General features: G+C 44.5%; 1 protein-coding gene across 1 annotated transcript; it reads left to right on the top strand.

The window, feature by feature from the left end:
• The first annotated feature begins 1,035 nt into the window (after positions 1–1,035).
• On the top strand, positions 1,036–21,254 carry LOC120787415 (HERV-H LTR-associating protein 1). The gene is made up of 12 exons (XM_040123051.1): positions 1,036–1,063; positions 2,345–2,401; positions 3,479–3,559; positions 5,053–5,136; positions 5,620–5,703; positions 5,790–5,873; positions 5,983–6,043; positions 6,762–6,827; positions 9,277–9,686; positions 17,157–17,313; positions 18,232–18,314; positions 20,763–21,254. Exons 1-12 carry the CDS (start codon positions 1,036–1,038, stop codon positions 20,804–20,806), a joined length of 1,239 nt encoding a protein of 412 aa, XP_039978985.1. The 3' UTR covers positions 20,807–21,254.
• Positions 21,255–23,239: the final 1,985 nt, after the last annotated feature.

Genomic DNA, 23,239 nt, shown 5'->3' with positions numbered 1-23,239 from the left:
TAGAGAAGCTGAAAACAAGCGATTGCCGAGTATCAGCCTTTTAAATTCAGCATGTGTCAGTCTTCACTTCTACGTTGCTTTCTAACTACAAGTTTTACTGTTGATGTCTTACGGAGCCTGATTCTCTCAGTTTAATAAGTTTTGCACTTGATAGACTTTTTTGTTCCATCAATTTAGTCATTTGTACCCTTCAACTAATACACTCTGTAATTAAACTTAAATCATCACCGATTCGTCTTATTTCTCTCAGCATGGACTCATTTAATAGTTATCTACTGAGTGTTTTGACTTGTGTTGACATACTTCATGATTTGTCATTGTGTTATCGAGGGTTGACAAATTATTTTCCCACTGAAACGATGATAATACTGCTACTGCAAATGTTTGAACGGATGCAAAGGCTTTTTACTGCGCCCAACCAGACAGTTGGTACTTTAGTAACTTAAGGGCAAAACAATATTTTTTTTATTTGGAGGGAAGGAATTCAGTCACAAGTTGTTGTTTTTCTTGTGGGTCATCGGCGTCTCTCGTTATTTTTTACGTGCAAGTCAAAACTCTGACAGAAAAGATCATTTTCTGGGGTATTTCAGACATTAGACTGGGATCCAAAGACGGGGTCGTCCTCTGTTTCCAGCAGTGCTGAGAATGTGAAGCTTTATATTCTGCAGGCCACCAGGGAGCACAGGGTCCACTGATGAGACGTCCCGATGACGACACTGTGTAGGGACCTGAGGATGTTTTTCTCACACACACACACACACACACACACATTCACAAAAGTCAAAGCCCTTTTGAAGCCATTTGACTGGGGCCCACAGTTTACCTGAGACATCTGGGAACAGGGACAAGTTCCCGATCTCAAACGATTAATAACACCCACGCCATCTGAGGACGGCGGCTGAGACGGGAGGAGAGTCGATCCAACCCCAGCGTGTTTGTGTTCTGTGGCTACAGCAGGGCGTCGGCAGGGCCATGGCAGGCTTGCAGAGAGCCGCACAGCATCCATGTGTCCGTTTTACCGTCTGTGTTTCTACCATGTTACTCCTCATCCTCGTCAGCCAAGGTAGGTCCGACCACGGCTTGAGTTGTTTTATGACTACGTCAGGTGTTTGAAATAGTGGAGGTTTTGGGAAATGGGTGTGACGTGACCTTTCTTTTGACAATGGCGTCACGAGAGTCGTGCAGCCGTGCTTCCTCCAGCTGAGGAGCATCTCTAAAAGCCGGTCCTTCTGCTCTTGTGCTGATCTGGAGAATTTCATAAAAGCTTCCTTCCCGTCACGTCCTGATTATCGCACTTTGCCGAGTTCAGGGGTCACGCCTTCAGTACTTAACACGGCTGCTCGGCGTTTGACTAATTCATAGAGACCAGACCAGATGGTATCCAGTCAGTACTAGAGCTGTTTTTAGGGTTTTACTGATCCCTTTAAAGCACTTCATGGCTTGGCTTATTGCTGAATTGCTGCAGCCTCAGATCCTCCGGCAGGGCCCCTCTGGCGGTTCCCGGGACCCGGCTCAGGACTAAAGGTGACCGGGCTTTGGCTGTTAGGGCCCCTCAGCTCTGAATCAGCAACGTCTTTTGAATCTCTTCTTAAAACATCAACAACAAAAAAGCCCTTCATAAGATTTCTTTTTTTTTTTTGAATAAAGTTTTAGTTCTCTAGCTCCTTTATGTTTTTGTTTTTCTTGTACTTTTGATTCCTTTTCTTTCTATCTGGGGTATTTCATTGAGTTTTATTCACCGTTTTTTAATTTGTTGGATTCTTTTTTTTAACGATTATGGTGGAATTTTTTTGATTTTTTTTCCTTTTGTAAAGCGCTTTGTAACAATGTTTTGAAAGGTGCTATATAAATAACGTTTATCATTATTTTTGTTGTTGTTGTTGTTGTTTGTTCTGCAACCAGTGTAATGTTTTGCGTCCTCAATGGCCAAACTGTTTGGAACAACTTTCCATTTAACGAAGTTCCCTCCAGTTAAAAAGCTCGTTCTCTGGAGGAAGGACTGAGTCCAGGACTGTTGTAACCGGTAACGGTGTACAGGAGCTGCAGTGAGGTTACATGCAGCTTCTCAGTCGAAGGTAGGATCAATGCTCAGGTCAACCCTGAAGAAATGAAGTTGCGTTCAAGTTGCCGGTGCTGTTGTGAAGGCTGCAGCTCCGTAGAGGGTTGTTCTGTGTTGGAGATGTGCAACTTTTCAGAGAATCCGGGGTTTTTAATTTTCAGTTACAGGTTTAGCGTAGGATTATCCACCTTTTAATGAAGGGGAAAAAACAATCAAAATAATGACTGAACAGCTGGAATTAGATAAAGAGTCAAGAAAAGTAATTTCCTTCTCATTTCCCTGCAGCGCTAAGACACAGACAGCGGGAAGACAGGCGCCAACGAGACGTCCTGGAGTCCACAGGTAATTCTCATCTCTTCATTCCCGCTCTGCTTGTCCCGCGTCTTTTTGCGTCGCGGCTCATTTTGGGCTTCACCCGCTGAGTGGAAAAGGTGACGTCGGTCCTCCCCAGAGACCCTTTATTCAGCATTGACTGATTTCAACATTCACTGTCCAGCAACCTGAATGGGAACGAGTCGAAGTGACAAAGAAATACAGGTTTTTATTGACGTCCTTTTCCTTTCCTTTTCTGTAACAAGCCCAGACATGTCTGCTTTGCCTGGACTACAGCTTGTTGTGGATGTAACAGTGTATCGATCTGTGTCTTTAACTAGATCTTTATATCTTATTGATCCAGGTATTAGTTCGTGATAAATCTCACTTTATCAAGGACTTAACTTTGAAGTTGCATGGAGGATTACCGATGATATAAGAGGAGACGGAATTGATTTTGTTTTTGAAGAAGTGTAATGCTGAGAATTTTTAATGTCAGAATAAAACGTCCTACGGTGTTTAACCATGACTTTTATTCCTCTCAGCATCAAAAGACACAGAATGGATGGATTCAAATTGGCGGATTTTTCCTTTTCACATTTTAAGTTATTGCAATAGTTAGAGAGAAACTGTTTACAGATCTTTTCAAAACTCCAAATCCTTTTCTTCCTGAAGCCGGAGGCAAATTTTCCACCGGATTTCTTTAAGAAAATCCAGCAGTTAACAAATAAATGTGACCGAAAACCAAACACCTTTTGTTGGAAGAAAGTATAGATTATAGAGACACAGAGAACATTAAAGATCATGGAAGGTTTTGTTTAACTGTGTTAGGGAAGATCTTCCTGCGTACCTGAGGAGAACAATATCTGTCATGGATAAAATGCCAATATTGGCTGAATATATGAGACTAACCCTTACACTGACCTCATGTTATTCAAATAACCACCACCCCAGGGGCTAATGCCTCTTGGTCATTGACATGTTTCTGTCACTTCTGTACATCTGTCAATTATACAGCCACAATTTGCTGACGCCGCTAATTCCATGATAGAGATTAAAAGCACAATAAGGGCCCCTTTGACTTCACTGTCTGCTCTTGTTTCCCAGAAATCCCAGCAGAGCACATCGACCCAGCTGCCATCGACCTCACTCCCCTGGTCAATACCCTAATAAATTCAAGCCAATCGGGTACGTTGTCATAATATCGTTCATGTGGAGATCAATTCCGAGCCGTAAATCTTTGGTGTATGTCACGACTAAACCGGGACTGCTCAGTTTCATGGACGTTCCAGCTTTAAAGGACCAGTTCACTCAAACCACACACACCAACACTTTCTCTAAATTACCCTGTGGCGTCTTTCAACACGTGCAGACGGTTTTGGTTTTTACCGGCCAAGGTCTCCAGAGACCTGTCCCTGAGCTTTTAAAATCGACAGAGCGTCTTCCTCCGCAAACGGTTTCCCCGTTACTCTTGGTAATCTTGAGGCAACATCGGCGGTTTTCGGACTCATAATTATAGAGTTGATCCCTTTGGATCCCTGTCCACCACCACACGTCAGCGTTCGGGGCCGGAAGAAGCGCAACCGTGGTTCTATTCAGCTGCGTCGGCGAAGCCTCGGAATAAAAAACGTCTGCATTGCTTGATACCACCAGAGCTGAGGCTGAAAAAGTGTTGTTTTTGGAGATTTTCGGTGAACTGACCTTTTAAAAAAAAAAAAAACCTGGTTTGCCACAGTCTTTCCTGCCTTTGTGGGGACATTTAAGGGCTCTCAACTAGAAAACCAGTTTTAAAAGTGTACATTTCTATCACTTTTGTACTTGAGATATCTACACACGAATGATCGCTAATTATTTTCTGCAAGGCAAGGTTCACCGCTACGGTGCTTTCAAATCAAATTCAGTTTTCGTGAAAGGCTGAAGAAGAGCTCAGACTTTCAGTTGTTTAGGTGAAGTTTCATCTCTGTGCTCAGAAACGCAAAGTTATCACAGACTGTCAAATCTTAGCTGCACAGTTGAGCTAAACCATATTTTAAAGTTTCAAAACATTCAACCTTCAAATTGTTGGTTTTTATTTATGAAAAATGTAAATAAGACTTTACCTCGGTATTTTTGCCACTAACAACAAACTCAACTGTCAGATTTAATTCCAGAAATTTGACTTGATGTTATTTTGGCACAGATTTTTTTTTTTCCCTTGGTCAGATCGTTCTTGTCACGGCCTCTGAAACGTTCTCCTGATATCTCCATTGTCCCTGCTGCTAATGTCAGCTGCGCCTGAATTCACCTTGTAAATGACTGTTACCCAGATCTGACCTTTCCGGTCTCCTCTGAAGCAGAACCACAGTTCAAAACTTCACATTTCTGCTTGGCGGAGACCTCTGGAAGTTGAAAGGTTGCAGATTAAACCAAAGTGCCAGATTAAGGGGGTTGTCTTCGGGTTCCTGCAGTCAAGGGACCGGTAGGAGTGCAGGTTTTCGTCCCTGACACCGGTGTCCCGGGTTCCCAGCGCAGCACAGTTTTTAACTACCGAACCGTGACCACCATCTTTCTCTCATCTCTACCGAGTGGTTTTGTGGTTCTAGTTGCCTAGAAGCTGCGTATACTTCAACAGTGCAGACACAGTCTAAATGCTGATACTCAGAACCTCATCGGTTGACCCTGCGTCTCTTCTTGTCCTCCAGGCTCCCGTCAGCTCTTCTCCCTCCTCAGCGTGACGTCCTACAGCTCTCTGGCTCTCCACAAACTCACCCTGTTGGTCTACAACAGTAAATATTAACACCGCCTGGTCTTCGTCCTCCTCCTCCGAAGCTGCTCGGTGACAAGAGATTGAAAGTGGAGGAGCAGTTAACAAATCAGCCTCACGTTGTCGTGGGTCTCTCTATGTATTGTCAGTGTCAGTGTGCTGAGACGAGTCAGCATCACTCGGTCCGTAATAACAGCAGTGCCACCTAGTGGTGTGGCTGTGTGACTGCCTGTAAAGAACAATACAACTTGACTGCGTTGCACAGTGTAAAACCCCATGGTGCAGTGTTACAGGTGTTACACGCTGAGGTGACCGGGCTCCAAGTTAAGTTTAACTAGATTCATTTGATAATAGTATTTACATCAGGACATGATGCACAGACGCTGTTTCTTTGTGTCTGCACTTCCTTTGTAAAACCAGGGATCAGCAGGCAGGTTCAAACTCTCTGAGCCGTTTATCTCCCACTGTAATGTGTGTGTGTGTGTGTGTGTTTTCTTTTTTTCAGTTTCCAGCATTAGAAGTATACAAAGCAACATGTTGAGGAGAAGATTCTGTTACTGTGTCACCAATGAGACCAACGATTTAACTGGTGGGAACATCTGAACATTTGGTCTCATTGTGAAGTTTTTTCCTTTTTGAAACCTTTTTTTAAACATTTACTTTATTTTTCATCAGATTTCACAGCCGTTCTGTTGGATGTGGTTGGAAACTCAACGAGTTACCTACACGAGCTCTTTAAATCTGCCTCCATATTGTCAGGTATGTTGAGGCAAATCGAAAAACTGTCGAAAGTTTGTATCATGTGTTTCCCCTTGTTGGCAGGCTGGCCTTCATAATGTGGCGTGTGTTCTCTGTCTCTCTCTGCCAGTGAGCCAGCGGAACAACTCGGACTGCATCTACATCTGTGTGATGGCAGGTAAGACGGGTAAGTGGAGCTCGATCGAGATGTTCGGCGTCAGTTTCATCAGCGCTGTTTTCACAACCTGGTTTTGGATCAAACTTTACACACAGTTGACTAAATTCAGATCATTTTTTTAATCTGAATATTTTGAAACTGCAGAAACGTTATGATGACCTGTTCAGTGCAAAACTGTTTCTCAATCAGTTGAGTGCAGTTTACATTTACTCTGCTTGTTTCGGTGTTAAAATGGAGGCCAAGCTGGCCTGGATTTACACAAAACTCAGTATCTGAGATTTAACTAAATGACTAGCTGGATTTTTTTGCACATTGCTGTTTGCTAATAAGAGACAAAGAGAGAGAGAAAGAACATAAACGGTTCGATAATGAGATTTGTTCAACTTAGATGTGATCGAATCATTTCATCAAGTCTTTTATCTTTTTTCTTTGTCTCTTTGTTAATGAAACAAACACACATCAATCACACACACACTGCAGAACAACCAGGGGGGAACCCACCCCCCACCCAGCTGCCTTCCGTCCCACCATATCAATCAATATATGTGACGTATATCCTCCCAGTGACACCGGGCACCACACTATGTATGTGTGTGTGATGCTGTGTACATACATTAGCGGCGGCAGCGATGATGATGATGATGATGATGATGATGACGATGACGATGACGATGATGATGACAATGATGATGTAGTGTCCGTGTGTTGCCACATGTGTTTTGTCCAGGCAGAGAGGTGCCGGAGCTCTGGGAGGTCGACTCCGTCTCCCCGCTCTTCAACCAGACCATCGTCGAAGGGCCACACAGAGGTTTTTCTTTTTATTGAAACACACACTGAACACACACCGATGCATCAACTGGCTCAGAGCCTCCCTTCAGTTACCGTGTGCTCATTAAATGTCTTCGTGCAACACACTGAACATTAGAAATAATCCAAAAAAAACCTGATCAAATTAATACTGGCCTTTTTGTCTTCAGGCAGAAAAAAATTCCCTTTAATATATATAACACTGTTCATCCCAAAGTTTCCAAAGATACCAAATCTGTTACGCCGTCATTTGGGGAAATGTTTCTAAAACGATGCACAAGGCATCTGAAATAATACAAGTAGATGCAATGGTGCTGCCATTTGAATATTTCTCTCAGTGGAAACGTCATCTAGTTTCATTAAAAGGCTGGAACCGGATGTTTTTTGTCTAAATTTAAAGGAATTTACGTTGAGAGTTCAGTGAAAACTCGAGGTTTTGAGCGGTTAAAGGAGAGACTCTGCCACATGCTCAGGTTTGGTCGTTTACTGACAGCGTTCACCACAACACACAGCCAGAACTTCAGGTATTTTAGTTTCTCACTGGTGTTCTAGACAGCTGTGTGCCTAACAATGGGGAGGTTTTCTCGCTCTCATTATTGTGCGGTACAATAAAGGCCAATCCACTGAAAAGAATAATAGAAACGAATTTAAAAAGTGTGTTGGTGCGAGTGCAGGTACAATGCCTTGTAAAACAGTTTGCATTTTCTTTTATTAACTTCTCAATTTATGGTCATTTTTTTCATCTTCTTGAAGATGCATAAAATAACACAAATAAACCCCCCCTCCGCCTCTTTACTGATCTTTTCTTCTTCCTTTTCAAGCAGGTAACGTCTCCTCCTTCAGACTCCCTGTCGGTGAGTCAATCAGCACATTTAAAAAAAGCTCACTGGGGCATCTGTTGTCATCTATATCTAAACGCCAAAGAGCCGTCGAGATTCATGTTTTCCCAAATATCTATTTTAAACCTCAGAGTGGCACCAGCTGCCCACGAATCTGAGTCACGTCTCTCCATCTGGGATGAGCTCCGTGTTGACCAGCAGAGGCCATTCCACTGCACATGGTGAGTCTCTACAGGAGGCTGGCGATGAGCGTTTGGTTCGCTGCATTTAACAAGATCAGACTCACTCTGTTATATCTGAAAAGGGGGAAATTAGCATCTAACATTATCCGGCGTTGTGGTATTAACAAACGGTAACAATCTCCGGGTTTATCAGGACTGTAGGCAATGGTGTAAAATGTGTTATTGTCTTAAGTTACAGGCGAATGCTGTCACCTGAATCTGTAAAAAGATCAAGTAAGGTAGGAGGTGTCGAGGCCCCTACTGTACACGAGAGAGCCGGTGAGAGAAATGCGGTGAAATCTGTATTCGTCGGTCTGAAACGGTGGCCCCAGGTCATCCAGAGAGACACATGCACCGATGGCCCAGTGGGAGCTTCTGCAACCAAAGGCACCTTCCAGTCTTAATAGGATTTGTTATTTGAGTTTTCTCTCTTTTTCTAGAAGTTTCTCGAACGCGTAATATCACTGGTCCGTAGATCAGGAAACATTTCTCAGTAATTTGAATTTCCTGGCTAAAAACAACGTAATGAGTTGAGTTAACTTTATTGCCGTTAGCAGAGACTTGGTGAATTTGCCCCGGTGAGGCCGTAGTGCAGCAAGGCAGACGGGAGAACAGTCAACACAACATACTAATGATGATACCGTCAGCTACACGACAACATGGGAAAATACACAAAGTGCAATTAATGTAAAAGCTCCAGTAGATATGACATTTTGGTACTCATCATAGGAAAATCATGAATTTCCTAGAACGGCTCATTTTTAACCCATCTTGTCCTTTGGGTTGGAAAGTATACTCGCCTCTAGACACTTTTTCCTGTTTTTGAATGTTTGTTTAATCAATTCCTTGACTGAGAATCGTCTCCCTCTAATTAGTGCAAAATTATATTGCATTTTTCATGGACATTCCCAAGAAATTACTAATAAAGCTGTGAAATAAAGCGTTACCAAGATCTCACCTTCTACAGCAGTTTGTTGTATTTGCCACCTGCTTATTTGTAAGCGCCTCATATGCTGGAACAAGAAGTTTCCTAAATGAAATGAAATGTATTTTTTTCAGGGATTCTGCTTATTCTCCTGGTGGAAATATTCGCTGGTTGTAGGGCTGCAGCTGTTTTCCTTCTAAATTACCCTCGTAATCATGTATTCAGTTAATGGTTCAGTCTATGAAACATTGCAGAAGTAGTTGAAATCACTAATCACAATTCCCGATGTGATGTCTTCAAATGTCTCGTGTCAGCCAGCAGTCCATAACCCCAAGGTTGACAGATCAACTACTCGATGAATTCATTCGGCACTAGTTTGTTGAAAAGCTTCCACCTAACTTCAGACAGAACGGTGAATTTCTTTTGATTGTTTCTCTCTTGTCTGACTCCACAGTCGTTGGTTCATCGGTTTCACCAACAACTGTGGACGAAACAGCTGCAACAACAGCGAAGATCACCACTGCTCAGCCGCCGCCAACGGCTCGACAACCAGAAACCATCACGCCACAACGTCGGATCACAGCAGGCGGACCGGAGACAGCAAAAGCAGGGACGAGACAAACGGAGGCGGCGCAAAGAGCGACTACACAAATGCTCCTGACACAAAGAGCGACGAAGCCAAGTGCCACAACAGCCCGGTCACAAGCTACGGAAAACCCGACAACAGCAACAGTTCCGCAACAGAGCGAGATGTCGACGCAACCGACCACCACCCCACCAGTCACCGGCGTGTCGGTGACGACCGCTGCTGCTCCAACCACAGTAACGACTCGATCCACTACCACAGCAACTGGGACAACCCAGGTGATCACGGTGTCGTCCGAGCCCACAACAGTCTCACCAGACCTTAGCCTGACCCGGCCGACCACAGCCTCACACCTGCCGAGAACAGCAACCCAGCGCACGACTCCCGCAGCTCGTCCGACTGGACTTCGGCCCGTCCGTCCTACGGCGGGACCTGCGGTGGCCGGAAGGACTACAGGGTCTCTGAGCGGGAGAACTACAACACCCAGCAAGTCTGCGGAAACAGAGAAACCAGGTACAGATTTCTTGGATCAGCGGATTTAAGACGATTGGATTCAATATTATTTCATTAGTATCACACAGTAGTTGGCGAAACCCACCATCTGAGCTGTGGGCATGTGAAGAGTTGACTGGCAGCGTGTTATAAAGAAGCTCCGGTGGGATGCGCAAATTAAAGGGCCGGTTCACCCAAAATACTAAAAAAAAACACGTTTTTCAAATGAAAACCGGGGACATTTACAGTTTCAATTTATCGTTAAAGCATCCAGTGTTTTTATCTGTGACATAGAAGAAGGGGACAGCTCTGGCTCCGTGTATTTCGACCACGGTAACTGTCGCGCTGTGACAAACTACGGTGAAGGCCGACTGATAAAATCGGGTACTAACTAAGCAGCTTTGTAAACCGTGTCTGAAAAATCACACAGTAGCCTGCCAGGGTGAGTCAAGCGATGGTAAACTATGGGACACTCAGTGAGGAAAATGGTCTTCAATAATAAATAGTACACTGTTAGATAAAATACTTTGGGTAACAGATTCCCACTGCCTCATTTTATTGTTTAAAATAATAGATTGTCACTCTCCTTCCTCTCTACTCTCCCTACAGGGACTCAGGACGAGTCACGTTCCCCATCTAAAGTTTGTTACGTTAGCCCTCGACGCCTGATAGACGCACAGCGTGTTAAATATTTAGAATTAAGAACGATATTTGTGGGTCACGTGGTTTTATCAGCCACCTGGCAGGGAAAGACGTTTGTGGTGATGTTGCGGATTCGCTTGACACCTGCTAGAGTCTGGTTGAGTCTTACACAGCAGTTTTCTCTAAAACTAGCCCAGCGAGTCTGTTTTCAATCTCAAAGTTACAAACGGGGACATTTCTGGGGACAGTTCCAGCCGGGGACAGGCCAACCAGAAACATGGACGGTCCCCAGAAAATAGGGACGTCTGGTCACCTTATACTACAAGGTATTGCTACGTGGTGGTGTCAGTCCATGTCCACAGTCCACACAAGGTTCTTCTCTCTTTCGGCAGTCTGAGTGTGTATTTACTGAAAATCACATGAAATCGATGATTTAATTCATGCTTGATTAACAAATATATTAATTTGTTACTGACTTTGGCTTTATGTATAAAATACAAGACTAGTTTTTTGTGTTTCCGCCACTTCTCCTCAGACTTCTGAGGCAGGAATGAAACGGTTTTCCTTCCGCTAACGTCCGCTCTACTCAGGAAATACTGGCACAAGACGAAGGTGGCACTCATTAGTAGAATCTGATGGAAACAAGTAAAGCATTGGCACCAAGTATCTGTCAGCACACAGATCATAAACCAGCCTTTAAATCCTCTCTGAAGCAAAAAAAATGTCGGCGAACCAGCTCGAGGCCTGTAATTATTCGCCAATCACCCGTAGGTGCGGGGCTACTTTAAAAAGCAGCATCAGTGGAAAGGTTAACGCCTGCACACTGACTCCAAGCCTCACAATTAATCCGAAAGACAACGCCTCGATCCCGGTCTGGTCCTCGTTGGGACAGGATTGAAAGCTTGTCTTTTTGAATAAATCTTAGGCGTTTCGTTTTCTCTTTTCTTTCTTTTCTTTTCTTTTTTCTTCAATTGAGGCAAACCCACTCTGATCAGTAGTGGAAATGTGGCTGCTAAAGAGCAGATGCTTCACCTCTGAAAGGCTTCCGGTGGACACGGTGACCCCTGCCACCATGTTTGTAACTGTAAAGCGCACGGTCCAGGCCTGCTCTATACGAGAAGTCCCCTGAGGTAACCTCTGTTATGATTCGGTGCTATGCAAATAGGATTGATTTGAGTTTCTGCCGTGCTGGAGACTTTGTCGGGACCAAAATGTTGTCTCCTTATGGTTACTTCGCTTTGGTACCTACGGTGATGACAAAGCCTCATACCCAAGTGTAACAGTAGGTGTCTTATCAAAGACAACACCTAGATGTTACCATAGTGGTGGCACTTCAGCGTGCTTTCTGATTGGCTCCCACTGTGGGTAAGGTTCGAGTAAGGTTAAGGAATTAAAACTACTTGGTTAAGGTTGGAGAAAGATGGTTGTCAGTGGTTAAAAGGAGAAACAACGTTGACTGTCAGAAGGAGACAAGATGGGAACCCCGGTTTCTGCTGTCAAAGTCAGACGCCTTGTATGTCCAACAGTCCGCCCCAATTCCTTCTCTAGAGAATCTGAGACGCTACAGAGGTCAGTCATTATTCACACGACTACAACAGGTCGCTTGTCAATAAAACATTAAAAGATCCTTTTGACTGAACGGCCAGTTGTCCTGGTGAGGACATAATAGCAGTGATGTGTTCTGTCCTCCAGCGAGTAATAAAGCTAAAAGAGCCATATGCGACCTAAGACTCTGAGGATACGAAAATGTCACGTTTACGTATTCACGGCAGACAAGAGCCTTTTAGCTGCAGTCGGGAGGCCGCTCAGCTCGGCTGTTCAGCAACGGTTTTGACTCTGACTGCTGACCTGCTCTCAGAAAACAGCTGTAATCACATCATTCCTGGACACACCAACGGCTACTGATTCAATTTTAGCCCAGGGAAAGGTGTCTCTGTGTGTGTGTGTGTGTGTGTGTGTGTGTGTGTGTGTGTGTGTGTGCGCGCATGTCTCCCTATGGTTGTGTGAACACCATCATTGTGAGGACATTTTGGTCAGGGTTCAGGTTAGGGTGAGGGGCTAGGGAATGCACTATGTCAATGAGTGTTCTCACAAATATAGAAAGACCCAATGTGTGTGTGTGTGTGTGTGTGTGTGTGTGTGTGTGTGTGTGTGTGTGTGTGTGTGTGTGTGTGTGTCGGAGCACGGGAAGGAGAGAGATAGCCATGCAATAGGCTGAGATAGTAACCATGGTAACGCAGGCCCAACCCCCTCTTTATGTGAAAGGTTTGACTGCAAAGGTTAATAGCAAATTAAGGCCAAATGCTCATCGTGGATCTGTCTCTTCCTCCATCAGCTGGGCCCGTTGGGAGGGAAAGTGAGGCGGGGAAAACAATACAGCAACACAGGCGGCGTGGTCCACCGTCGAGGACGCAGAATACATTCTCGGGAGATGTGAGGATTTGAGGATTGAGCAGGCGGCTAAATCCACAGAGCCTCAAGGCTCAGCTTCAAAATATCACCAGGATATAACCTCGAGTTCCAGGCCGAGAACTTCCATTTACCTCTGGTAATCAGTTGCAAACATACTGCAGATGTATCACACCTCCTCTTTCTCAGGATTCCAAGTGTGATAGGAAATAACGATAATGATAATCAAATATGGAATAATTGTGAACTCTTTACAGCCTCTAAACTCGCTTCAGGCAACCGGGACGCAAATTTAAAAAAAAATCGACATGCACACGTTGCTTAAACGGCTGTTACAAGAAGGCGCGATGGTGGGACGACCGATGTCTTTGAAAAGGATGAAGAATATCCCTTCATCCAAAATCAAAAAATGCACCTGAGTTGATAGTTAAAATAAAAACACATTAAATATAATGACACATACGGGCGAGTACATCATAAAACCATCCCCAGGAAGGTCCACGTGGATGGATTTTCCCAAAGTGCCGTCCCATCCCCTTTTCTTCCACCTGACACTTGGGTGCCTGGATTGTTTTTTTTGTTTGTTTTTCCTTTATCAAATCCCTTCTTCTCTCCTCCGAAAGCGGCCGTGGGTTTGAAGGACACCAGAAGTGCAGTCTTTGTTTTCATCAGCGCTATTGACACTGACAGTGAGATAGACCCCATCCGTTCGAGCAGGCACACGCTGAAATGCAGCTGGGCTGATATTAATAAGATCAATGAATAATAATCACTTTTTTTTTTACCTGCTTTAAGTCTAATGCCGTCGCTATGGAAATCTTAATAGAATGTACATTAAAAACATTTTTACATTAGGCCATAATCAAGTTTCCAGAAGTGAAGGCACCTTTCGCTTCCGGTCAAGGATGAAATGGCAGAATGTCATTTCATTAACCGATGCACATGCTGAACACAGTATTTGTTTTCCACATCCAGGATGAGTGATTGCACGAGGCGTTCAACGGAAGCCGGTATGAGGCACTTGCTCAGGTTTGCCCCCATTTCCCCAGCAGGACCACCAGATGGCAGTGACGCGACACTGTAGGAGCGTCAGCCGCTCCCTCACTGGGTTCTGCCTGGCAACAAAGCGAAGGCCCCGGAGCCTCCTGTGCAATTTGTCACTGAGTCATTAGTGTGCAGGGAAACGAGCGCTTGCTGCCCAGCTGCACATTGCTGCGCTCTGCGGGTCAGTGGACGTCCCATAGATGGACCCTGACGTTGGTCACACACGCCTGTGATGAGAGGCTTTCGGCTCGTTGTTCCATTAATGGCGGATGTGCGCTGCGGGTCATTTCATGTCGGGGCTTCGCTGCTCCTGTGTTGGCTTTTGTGAAAAAACGGAAATAGCTGCGAGTTTTTCAAGGCGATTTTTGGACGGGTAGAAAAAAGTGATGGGAAGTCCGGATCTTTTTCAGTGAGCCAGGTCATTTGGCTCAGCTCAGCGGCAGGAGCCGGACTACCGCTTCATTTACTACCGCTTCTGGCTTCAATAATTCAGCCAAATGTAGTAATGTTTTCACCTATGATTGGTATGTGTGCACGTATACCACTTAAAGTATTCGATGGAATTATACTAAACCCCATCATTTCCAGAATACCGTTATTTTACATTATGTTTGGCATAAAAACATTAATGTAAAAACATCGAACGCTATTCCACATGTGTACTGAGCGTTAACACACGCCCCTCCCCCCTTTTAACCTGATATGGTATGATCTTCACCACACCCGATTGGCGTGCCCGGGGCCGAGCGGCGTGGCGGAAAGGTCGTCCCGCTACTCTGTCTCCCCATCGGTCATGATGGGGAGACGCGGCCGACACATGACCAGTAACCAAACTCCGCCCCCCTGGCCTGGCAAATAAAAGAAAATGTGAATTCACCACAGGCCAAACACCAGACAAGGTAACCTTTTAATGCAAAATGCAAAAAGAATGCGTAAATGAAACAGCACGGGATGTGTCACAAGGACATACAGGAAGATGTGGCTTTCTGAAGCTTCAAGTGTGAGATGTGACCCCACTTGCGGACATTTATTGCAAACCGCAGGTCATGGTGTTAGCATTCAATGACTCTCATTGATAATTGTTGTAATAACAATTATTAACTGGAAAATGCTCAGTAGGGCGCAGACCTCCGCCAAGGCCAGTGACAAACAGCATACGCCAGAATTCAGCGGGAAGAATCCAGATTCATAGTAAAGGATCTGCCCCCAAATTTAAGGGGTCCCTCCCTGGCCCATGCTCCATCCCTCCACCGAGTTCGGTGCAGATCAGTTCAGTAGTTTTTGCGTTATCCTGCTGACAAATAAACCAACAAACAAACGGGTGAAAACATTAAAAAAAAGAAGAAAAAAAATAAGTCATGCCTATCGTGCTCCTCGAGAAGCTCAGCTGCTTTGAGCTGCGTTGCTGCTGGAAAATAGAGCCGCGTCGCTCACTTGGTTGATCACTTGTTTAGTTTGGTGTCGGCTGAAATATCTGGACGAATATCGGATGGATTTCCATGAAAGTTCATGTGAGTCATTCATGGTCCCCAGGGGTTGAATCCTACTGACTTTGGTAATCCCCTGATGTATCCTCAGGTGCCACCGTGCGGTTAACCTTTGGTAACTTGAGTTAAATATATCGACATTGGAAGGATTACTATGAAATTTGCAACAACAAGCATTTATTGTCCTCAGAGGATAAATCCTAATAACTTCGCTGACCCTCTGACCTTTGATCTAGCACCATCATCAGGTCAACGTTTTAATTTGTGCAATACTTTGGTTCATGAACAAATACCTGCAGAACTAATGACGTTCCCATCAGCCTCACTTATACTGGACGTTTAGAGCTGATGTTAGCATGCTGACATTAGCGTTTAGCACGACGAACCGCTGTGCCTCAGCAAGTGTTCTCGTCTTCAGACAACATAAGTTATGTCATTCTGTGCACTGACACACCGTAGCCATCAGATTACGGGTTGCAATCACAATCTGTGTTTTTGTTGTGAAAGCGGTTTACAAGTCAGAAACCGCTGGTCGTGATCATTCTGAGATGACACGGAGGAGGCGTACCGCGCAGACAGCCTCGCCGAATCTCAGGGTCAGCACACATCAGTGGGGTACGAATGACGACGGTGATCGTAACGCTCGAGTAATTTAAAACAATTTTATTTTTTAAATATGTGCCCGTGCACCATCGGCATCTGGATGCACGACATTGTCGGTTGCCATTTGTCAACTTGTTCAGATACACCGCTGTCGTTTTTTGATAGTATCAGCGCGCCACGTCCGTTCCCCTGATTAACACATCCTTGCTGTTACTGCTGCAACGTGACAAGTTCATCTATGATACGCGTCCGGTCAGTTACAGTTGATGCCTGTGACTGACTGACGACAATCAGTTTGGACAACGCAGCACAGCTGGTGTGTTGTGCTTTTGTTTTTTTTCCATGTTGCGCTGCAACAATGCAACTAACCGGTTGCAGCCCACAGTTAAACACAACTGCATGTTTTTAAAATTCAAGTGAAACGTACTGTGCTCTAAGAGTAATCATGCTGCACTGTCACTAATGAATTGTAGAGAGAGAAAGAACTAAACCACGGAGGAGTTGGGAATGAAGTCTAACCTCTTAATACACAAACCAAGCATCAAACGTTTGATTTTAAAAAGCTTCCTGCTCTGGATTAAAACCAGGACAGGGGCTGCAAAATCAGCAAGTAACTGCAGAATGTGAATTATCTAATTGAAATTCACATTTGAATATATACATATTTTTTTTTATGGTAATTGGGAGCCTGTGTACCTGCAATGCATTAATTTTTGATTGGAATGCATCAGCGCCAGTGATTCCTGTAATGGCAATTTAAGTCCTGAAACAACATTATGCGACATGAATACAGTGAGAGAAACTAAAGGGTGGATGTGAGGATGACTTATTCTCTACGCAGAATCTCCAAATCCCCACTTTGTGCTGTCAGAGGCTAATTAGGATGCGTTTGCTGTATCGTTTTATGTGCAAACTTACCTGTGTGATCATCTTTTATCTTTGTAATTCACTTTTTTAATTGCTTTGGTTTTGTTGGGCAGAACAGGCGGGAGGTAATTTAGCCGCTTGTGAAACCGGATCAGTTCGGAAAAACAGAGTTTTAACGTGACCTCTCGCTCTGTCTGTTGAGAGGCTGTCCTTGGAGAAGGCCGGGGATGACCGGCGAGTCGACCTCCGGCAGCACGACGACAGTCGGCGCTCACAAGCTGCAGCCCTGCGTCCTGGAGCTCTGCAAGTTCTTCTCCCAGTGCCTCTGCAGACCCTTTGACCGCAGGACACGCACGAAAAGGTTCTCACACCGGCAAATTGCACCTTCTTTACACTAAGATGACAGTGCGGCACATTGGAGTTTTAATTACACGTTGGTGTGGAGCCGGAAAAGTGGACGAGCTGAGGGAGAAGGCAGGGAGTAAAAAATGTGATGAATGGCGAAGCTGATTTACAGATTTACCTTCATCGAGAGTGAGAAAAGAGAACAGAAGCCACTGACATCTACAAAACAACTACATGTACATGCTGGTAAATGAGGGTGGACAGGAATAGAAAGTCCTGTGACAGTGTGGACAACACCCACAAAATGTAGTGAAGTAACCATGGCCGAGGAATATAGACACGTTTTCTATTAAACCAGGAACTATGTGGTCAAGATATTTGATGCCAGACATCTCCAGGTTTTTCAGGCGTTTCGGGCTAAAAAGACCAAAGAACAGACAGTAGACGTTGACACACACATCACCGGGTTGGGTGCGATCTGCTGAGTAAAACGTTTCTGCTCCCGACTTGTCTCGGCAACCACCGATTTGTTGATTGGTAGAAAAACGTGTTTCGATGTTGTCGGTATAAATTCTGTACATATGGTTGAACGGTGAAAATTTTGCACAAGCGTAAGGTACATGTGCGTTAATTTGTGTTCTTTTCAGTATAAAGAAAATCCTGTCTGTCTATTCCCTCAGACTTAGCCCAGTTTTGACCTAGATGTCTCCCCTTTAAGCCCTTTTGGACAGTTCGGTCATGTTGATCTTTCCATCTAGCTGGTAGCTCGTTAGCCAATCGACTGCAGCACATCTACAGCTCAAGGACCTGCCTACAAAAAGGAGGCTTTTTGTTGAGACTTAAGACTCAGCTAACGTTGAGCTGACGTTGACACACGGTCTCGTTGACGCGAAGGGCAGCTGTTCGCAGTAATATTCTTCTTCTGGGCTTACAGATACTGTGACGACAGCCACCTCTGGTACGAGAAACACACGGCCGAGGTGTGTCGGCGGGTCAGGAGAGTCTCCTTCTCCAGAAGTAAGTGAACTGTAGAGGCAGGTACGATCGACTGATGGCATCCGAGGTGATGAACTCAGCGACTTTGAAAGCAGCGTCAGAGCAAATCTTCGTCACCTGCCAGGCCCCGCTTTACACTGGACTCTCTCCGTTGCTGGAAGTGAAGCTTCACCGAGACTCCGCTGTTGAACTGAGGTGCATCGCACAGAGAGGTGTTGATTAGCCCGCCCCAATGAACGGGGTGGACAAAATAACAGCAACACCTGTCGGTATGATGCAATGTAGTTCATTAGACTACACTAGTTTTAGCTAGGGCTACCCTGGCAAGGGAGTGTGATTTTGCGGGTGTGTGCGAGCTGATTTTAGGGAAGTACATTTTTAGTGGAGAACAAAATGACATCAATAACACGAAATTTATCAAAACGACATAACATGGACACCACTTTACCTACTTATATGATGAGAATAAGGCAATATGAAAAACGTGACTCAGCTTGGCTCTGTCCAAAGGTAACAAAATCCACCGGCCACCTCGCACCCACCTGCAAACCAACTGGCTGCCAGCTCCAGCTTAATTTTACCACACGGCCATTATGAATGGTGTCAAATGGTGGCACTATTGAATATGTTTAACACATGGGTTAAGTTGTTTTTCATGCTTTGAAAATACCCCAAAATTGACTTTGAAAAGTGCCTGTTTCTTGACTGAAAGTCATGTTGGTGCTTTTAAAACACAGTCGACAAAGTTACAGAGTTATGAGTGCTTGAATCAGAAATAATTGGGGAGCACACTTCCTCCTTCACCTGTACTGATGGGGACGTGTCAGCCATGTTGCTGGGAGCCGGTATCAGAGCTCATTAGAGCAGCAGCTCTGCAGGTGCCTCTGAGCCGCGGCCAAGAATCCGCAGAGCTAATGGGCTCAAGAGGTCTTAGAGAGAGCCGCCTCTCTCGCGGCTTCTGACAAGCCCATCATCCAGCGCTGATCCCGCTGCCGGGCCAGAGAGAGGACTCGCACGGTCCCATATCAGTCCTCCTTCCGGCTCTAATTAGACCTCATTGTGTATTTTTAGACTCAGTTTTACTCAATTCAGACACAAGTCACTTCAGAGTGCTTGACAGAGGCCTAGAAATACATTAAAGATAAGATTTAATATATTGGAAAGCCGCCGCAAACAATAATGTTTTAAGCCCTGATTTAAAGGAGCTTACAGATTTTGCAGACCTCAGGTATTCGGGAAGCTTGCTCCACAGTTGGGGAGCGTAGAAACTAAAAGCTGCTGCACTTTGCTTGGTTTAATGCTTGGAAAACAGTAAACCTGCCTCACGTGACCTGAAGAGGAAATACCAGTGACTGAGAAATCCCATACCGACTCAAAAGCTGCACAATCATCAAAATCTTTTAATAACAGAAAATGTTTCCTGTTCAGCTTCGTATAGTTCCCATACACGTGGCTATGGGGGCTCTACGGTTCGTAGCCCCCAACCTTTGCACTCGCCGCCTCCATTGTTGAGATCCGGGGGAAACGAGGACTCACGCAAAACAGCTTGTATCCGGGCAATCGGCGCGAGCCTCCTACAGCTTTCCAAATCCACGTCTCAAAGGTTTCTCTCTGAGTCGGACCCAAAGTAAACACAGAATGTAGACGCTAGGAGCAGCCATTATGGCTAACTCATTGTCAAGGCAAGTTTCCATTTCCATCGTAACCCGTGGTCCTGGTCGGATCGTATGATGCACAGCAAGGTGTGTTGGTGTGAGGAAATCAAGGATAAAGTGAAGAACTAAAGCCGGGTAGCATTCCCTCCTTCAAGCTTTTTACATTGGAGCTCCTCGCACTGGAAGTCTTTGTGGGGGTGTTTAAATCCTCCATGCTTCAGAGTGTCTTCGTAATCAGTGTAAGCCAGGGTTAGGTTCGTGTCAATGGGCAGTAAACTGCTGACCGAGCCCGAAGCATCAGTACCGTTACTTTGGTTACCTGGAGTTAAATATACCTTGAGCACTCAAGAGTCCACAAGTGATGCCGCAGGTGCTTAATTTCTGGAAACACTTCAGGTATCCGTTGCTGTAAGGTAACAGCTGGAGGGTGTTGGGATTATTTCTGAACACGTAAAATACTTCTACAGCATTTTTACCAGCGACTGAGGAAGTTTGGAGTCACCAGGGATGTGTGAAATTGGCAGCAGGTGGCTATTAAAAGTTTAACTTGAGTTGTTTTAACTTGAGTTTTACTGAAAATCAAAGTAACAAAACAGTGGATAAAATAACTTGAAACGTTGGATTTATAGCGATAGGTACTTTTTTTTATTGGAGCCCTATTGTAGTGCAGCACACAGAATAATTATGAATACATTTTCATACTTTAATCATTTCTTATTTCAAGGATGACCTCATTAAACCAACAGCTGACAGAGGAATTTGTCTCCAGAGTCCATTACCTGGTTGTAACCCTTCCTCCCTCCTCCCTCCACAGACCTGAAACAGAGATGCCTGACAAAGATGTGCAATGACCTGTGACCAGAGTGGAAGCAGAGAGACGAACAAAGAGCTGTTCATCATCACGGGAAGTGACTGAAACTGCAAAGTACAGCTGAGTGCACTTCTGGAACATCTGGCGAATATATGGAAACAGAATCTGGAGGTTTCCAAATCTGGGTTTGGAAATTGTTTGCACTGAATTCTCTTGTACACATCCGCCATTTGCCATATTTTGACGTTCATCTCTACAGTCTACACCGTGATTTCATTGAGTTTTTAGGGCCAAGAACGCTACATGTGTGACTCCTACCAAACACTGTGCAAAAACTCTGTCGTCCTGGACTTTTTCTGAAAATCGTATCTAAAGCCAAGCTCTTCAAATCAGTGTGGAATTTGAAAAAAAATGTAGAAACTCTGTCGTCTTCTAAAGAAACCAGTCGAGATTTAGATGTTTCTTGTGTCAGCTCAATAAAAATCTGGCTAATTTTCCCAGCTGCCCCTGCTCCATCTCTCTTAGGCTCTTTGTCAATTGAACAGACACAGGACTGTACTTTCTAAATACAAGTACATCAGAGAAATCAGAAAGTGGTACAGACGACCATCACATATCCATTGTTAAACCTTCTCCTAGACTTCCAAATGTCCCATTGAATTTTTTTTTTTTTTTTTTAGACCATACAAACCAGATTCGTCAGGATGAAATAATAGGACATTTTATTTCTTTCTGTCAGAGCTCCAAAATCTACTTTCCTGCTCGTAGTAATAGTCCCATATGGATGAATCATATTTTGCTGTTACTGCAGTTGGAAATTACTGCTCTCAGATTTGTACCAGTTTGTAAAGGGATGAACAAAACAATGGAAACATCTTACTGGGATTTCTTACAGCCCTGTTAGCAGTCCTTTTTTGTTAAGGCTGTCAGGGTTGTTGATTTGAGTCCCTAGTCATTTTGTCATGATGTTTTAGCACTTGTGACTCCTACTTCTCTTTGTCAATACTTTAATATTTTGATGCTGTTTGTCCTCATAATTTGGGGTTTTGTGAGAGGTATTCTCATCCCACATTACAGAGCTGGAATTGGATCGGTGTCCTGCATCAAGCCAGGGAGGCATAGTCTGGGCCTTGCTTCAAATTTCAGCTCCGCTCCACCCAGCAGTCCATCACCCTTAAATTGGCATAGTCTAAGGTACTTCGCCTGTTTATATTACTATAAAAGTGTATTGTTTAGTAATAGCAGCAACTGTCTCCCAGATCACATGTTAGGAGGGATGAGTGTGTGTCTGTTTTGCTGAGAATCAATACTTGTTTTGAGATTCCAGGCAGCAGGTGCATTAAAGGTTGATTTTGTTACATCCCCACATAAGACGTAGCGATGAGGGATCACACATTTTGAGCAGCTGCTTTTTCCCCCCGGACCCATTTTAAACAGATGAAGTGGAGGGTAAAATGAGCAATTAATTATCTTGAATTACCGTAAAAATACAGAGAGGGGACTCTGCATTTTTCCACACATTAGTCCATAGTCTACTTGTCAGAGTGGTGATGGCGCCATTCACTGAATGAAAAATGAACGACTTTGAAATGCAACTGAAAGATCCGAGAACTAGTTAGTGGACCTCGTGAAGCTCAAATTCTGTTCATCACGTATGGATAATTGATATTTAGATTAAAGGAACCCTTACAACGTATTGCACGTGTTCTTACCGTAACATGTTTTATGTTATCCTCGTCTTCGTGGGGCACACGTGCATTGTGAAAACTCTACAGGGTTTCTCTGGGGGACTCTTTAGTGAAACTGTCCCGGCTTAAAAATGGGATAAAATGTGATTTGCACCAAACTGGTCTTCACTTCAGAACCGTTCCTGTAATTTTATCCACTTCCTGTGTGAAACATGACATTTGACATAAACATCTGCACCACCCTCCCCCTCAGACGCACCTGTCCCACACAATGCCCCACTATCAGCCCCCCCCCCCCGTTATTAAACCAAGAGCTCCTCTGCATCATTGACCCCCGCTGCTGGCAGTCATTGATCTGAACCCCTGGGAAGATCAGATAAGACCAGGTCGACCCCTGGGTCACAGATCCAGCCCCCCGCGGGACAAAGACCACTCTGTGGGTCTCCCTGTCAGGACCCCACATCTGTTAAAGCCTCAAATACCTGCACAGGAACAAAACCGTGATAAGCTCCTATTCAAGCGTCACCTGATAGCGCCCTGAACTGAAGGAGCTAAAGGTGCCCCCCCCCCAGCCAGGTAGGAGTGATAAACACAGTTAGTGGAGCTGGGAGTTTATTCTGTTGGGAAACAAGACTATAAAAGCACTAAAAGGGCTTCTACCCTCTCTATTGAATGCTAATGCCCATCAGAACTGTGTCGGATTCCTTACGATGACACACACATTAACTCTATAACCTTTATTCAATGAAGAAACCACAACTTCTACAAATAAGGTAAGATTTTCTTTGTTTT

Source organism: Xiphias gladius, unplaced genomic scaffold (genome assembly GCF_016859285.1).
Source record: "Xiphias gladius isolate SHS-SW01 ecotype Sanya breed wild unplaced genomic scaffold, ASM1685928v1 HiC_scaffold_1474, whole genome shotgun sequence".
NCBI lineage: Eukaryota > Metazoa > Chordata > Actinopteri > Istiophoriformes > Xiphiidae > Xiphias > Xiphias gladius.
The sequence above is the reverse complement of the archived record's forward strand: the minus strand, read 5'-3'. Positions and strand labels throughout refer to the sequence as shown.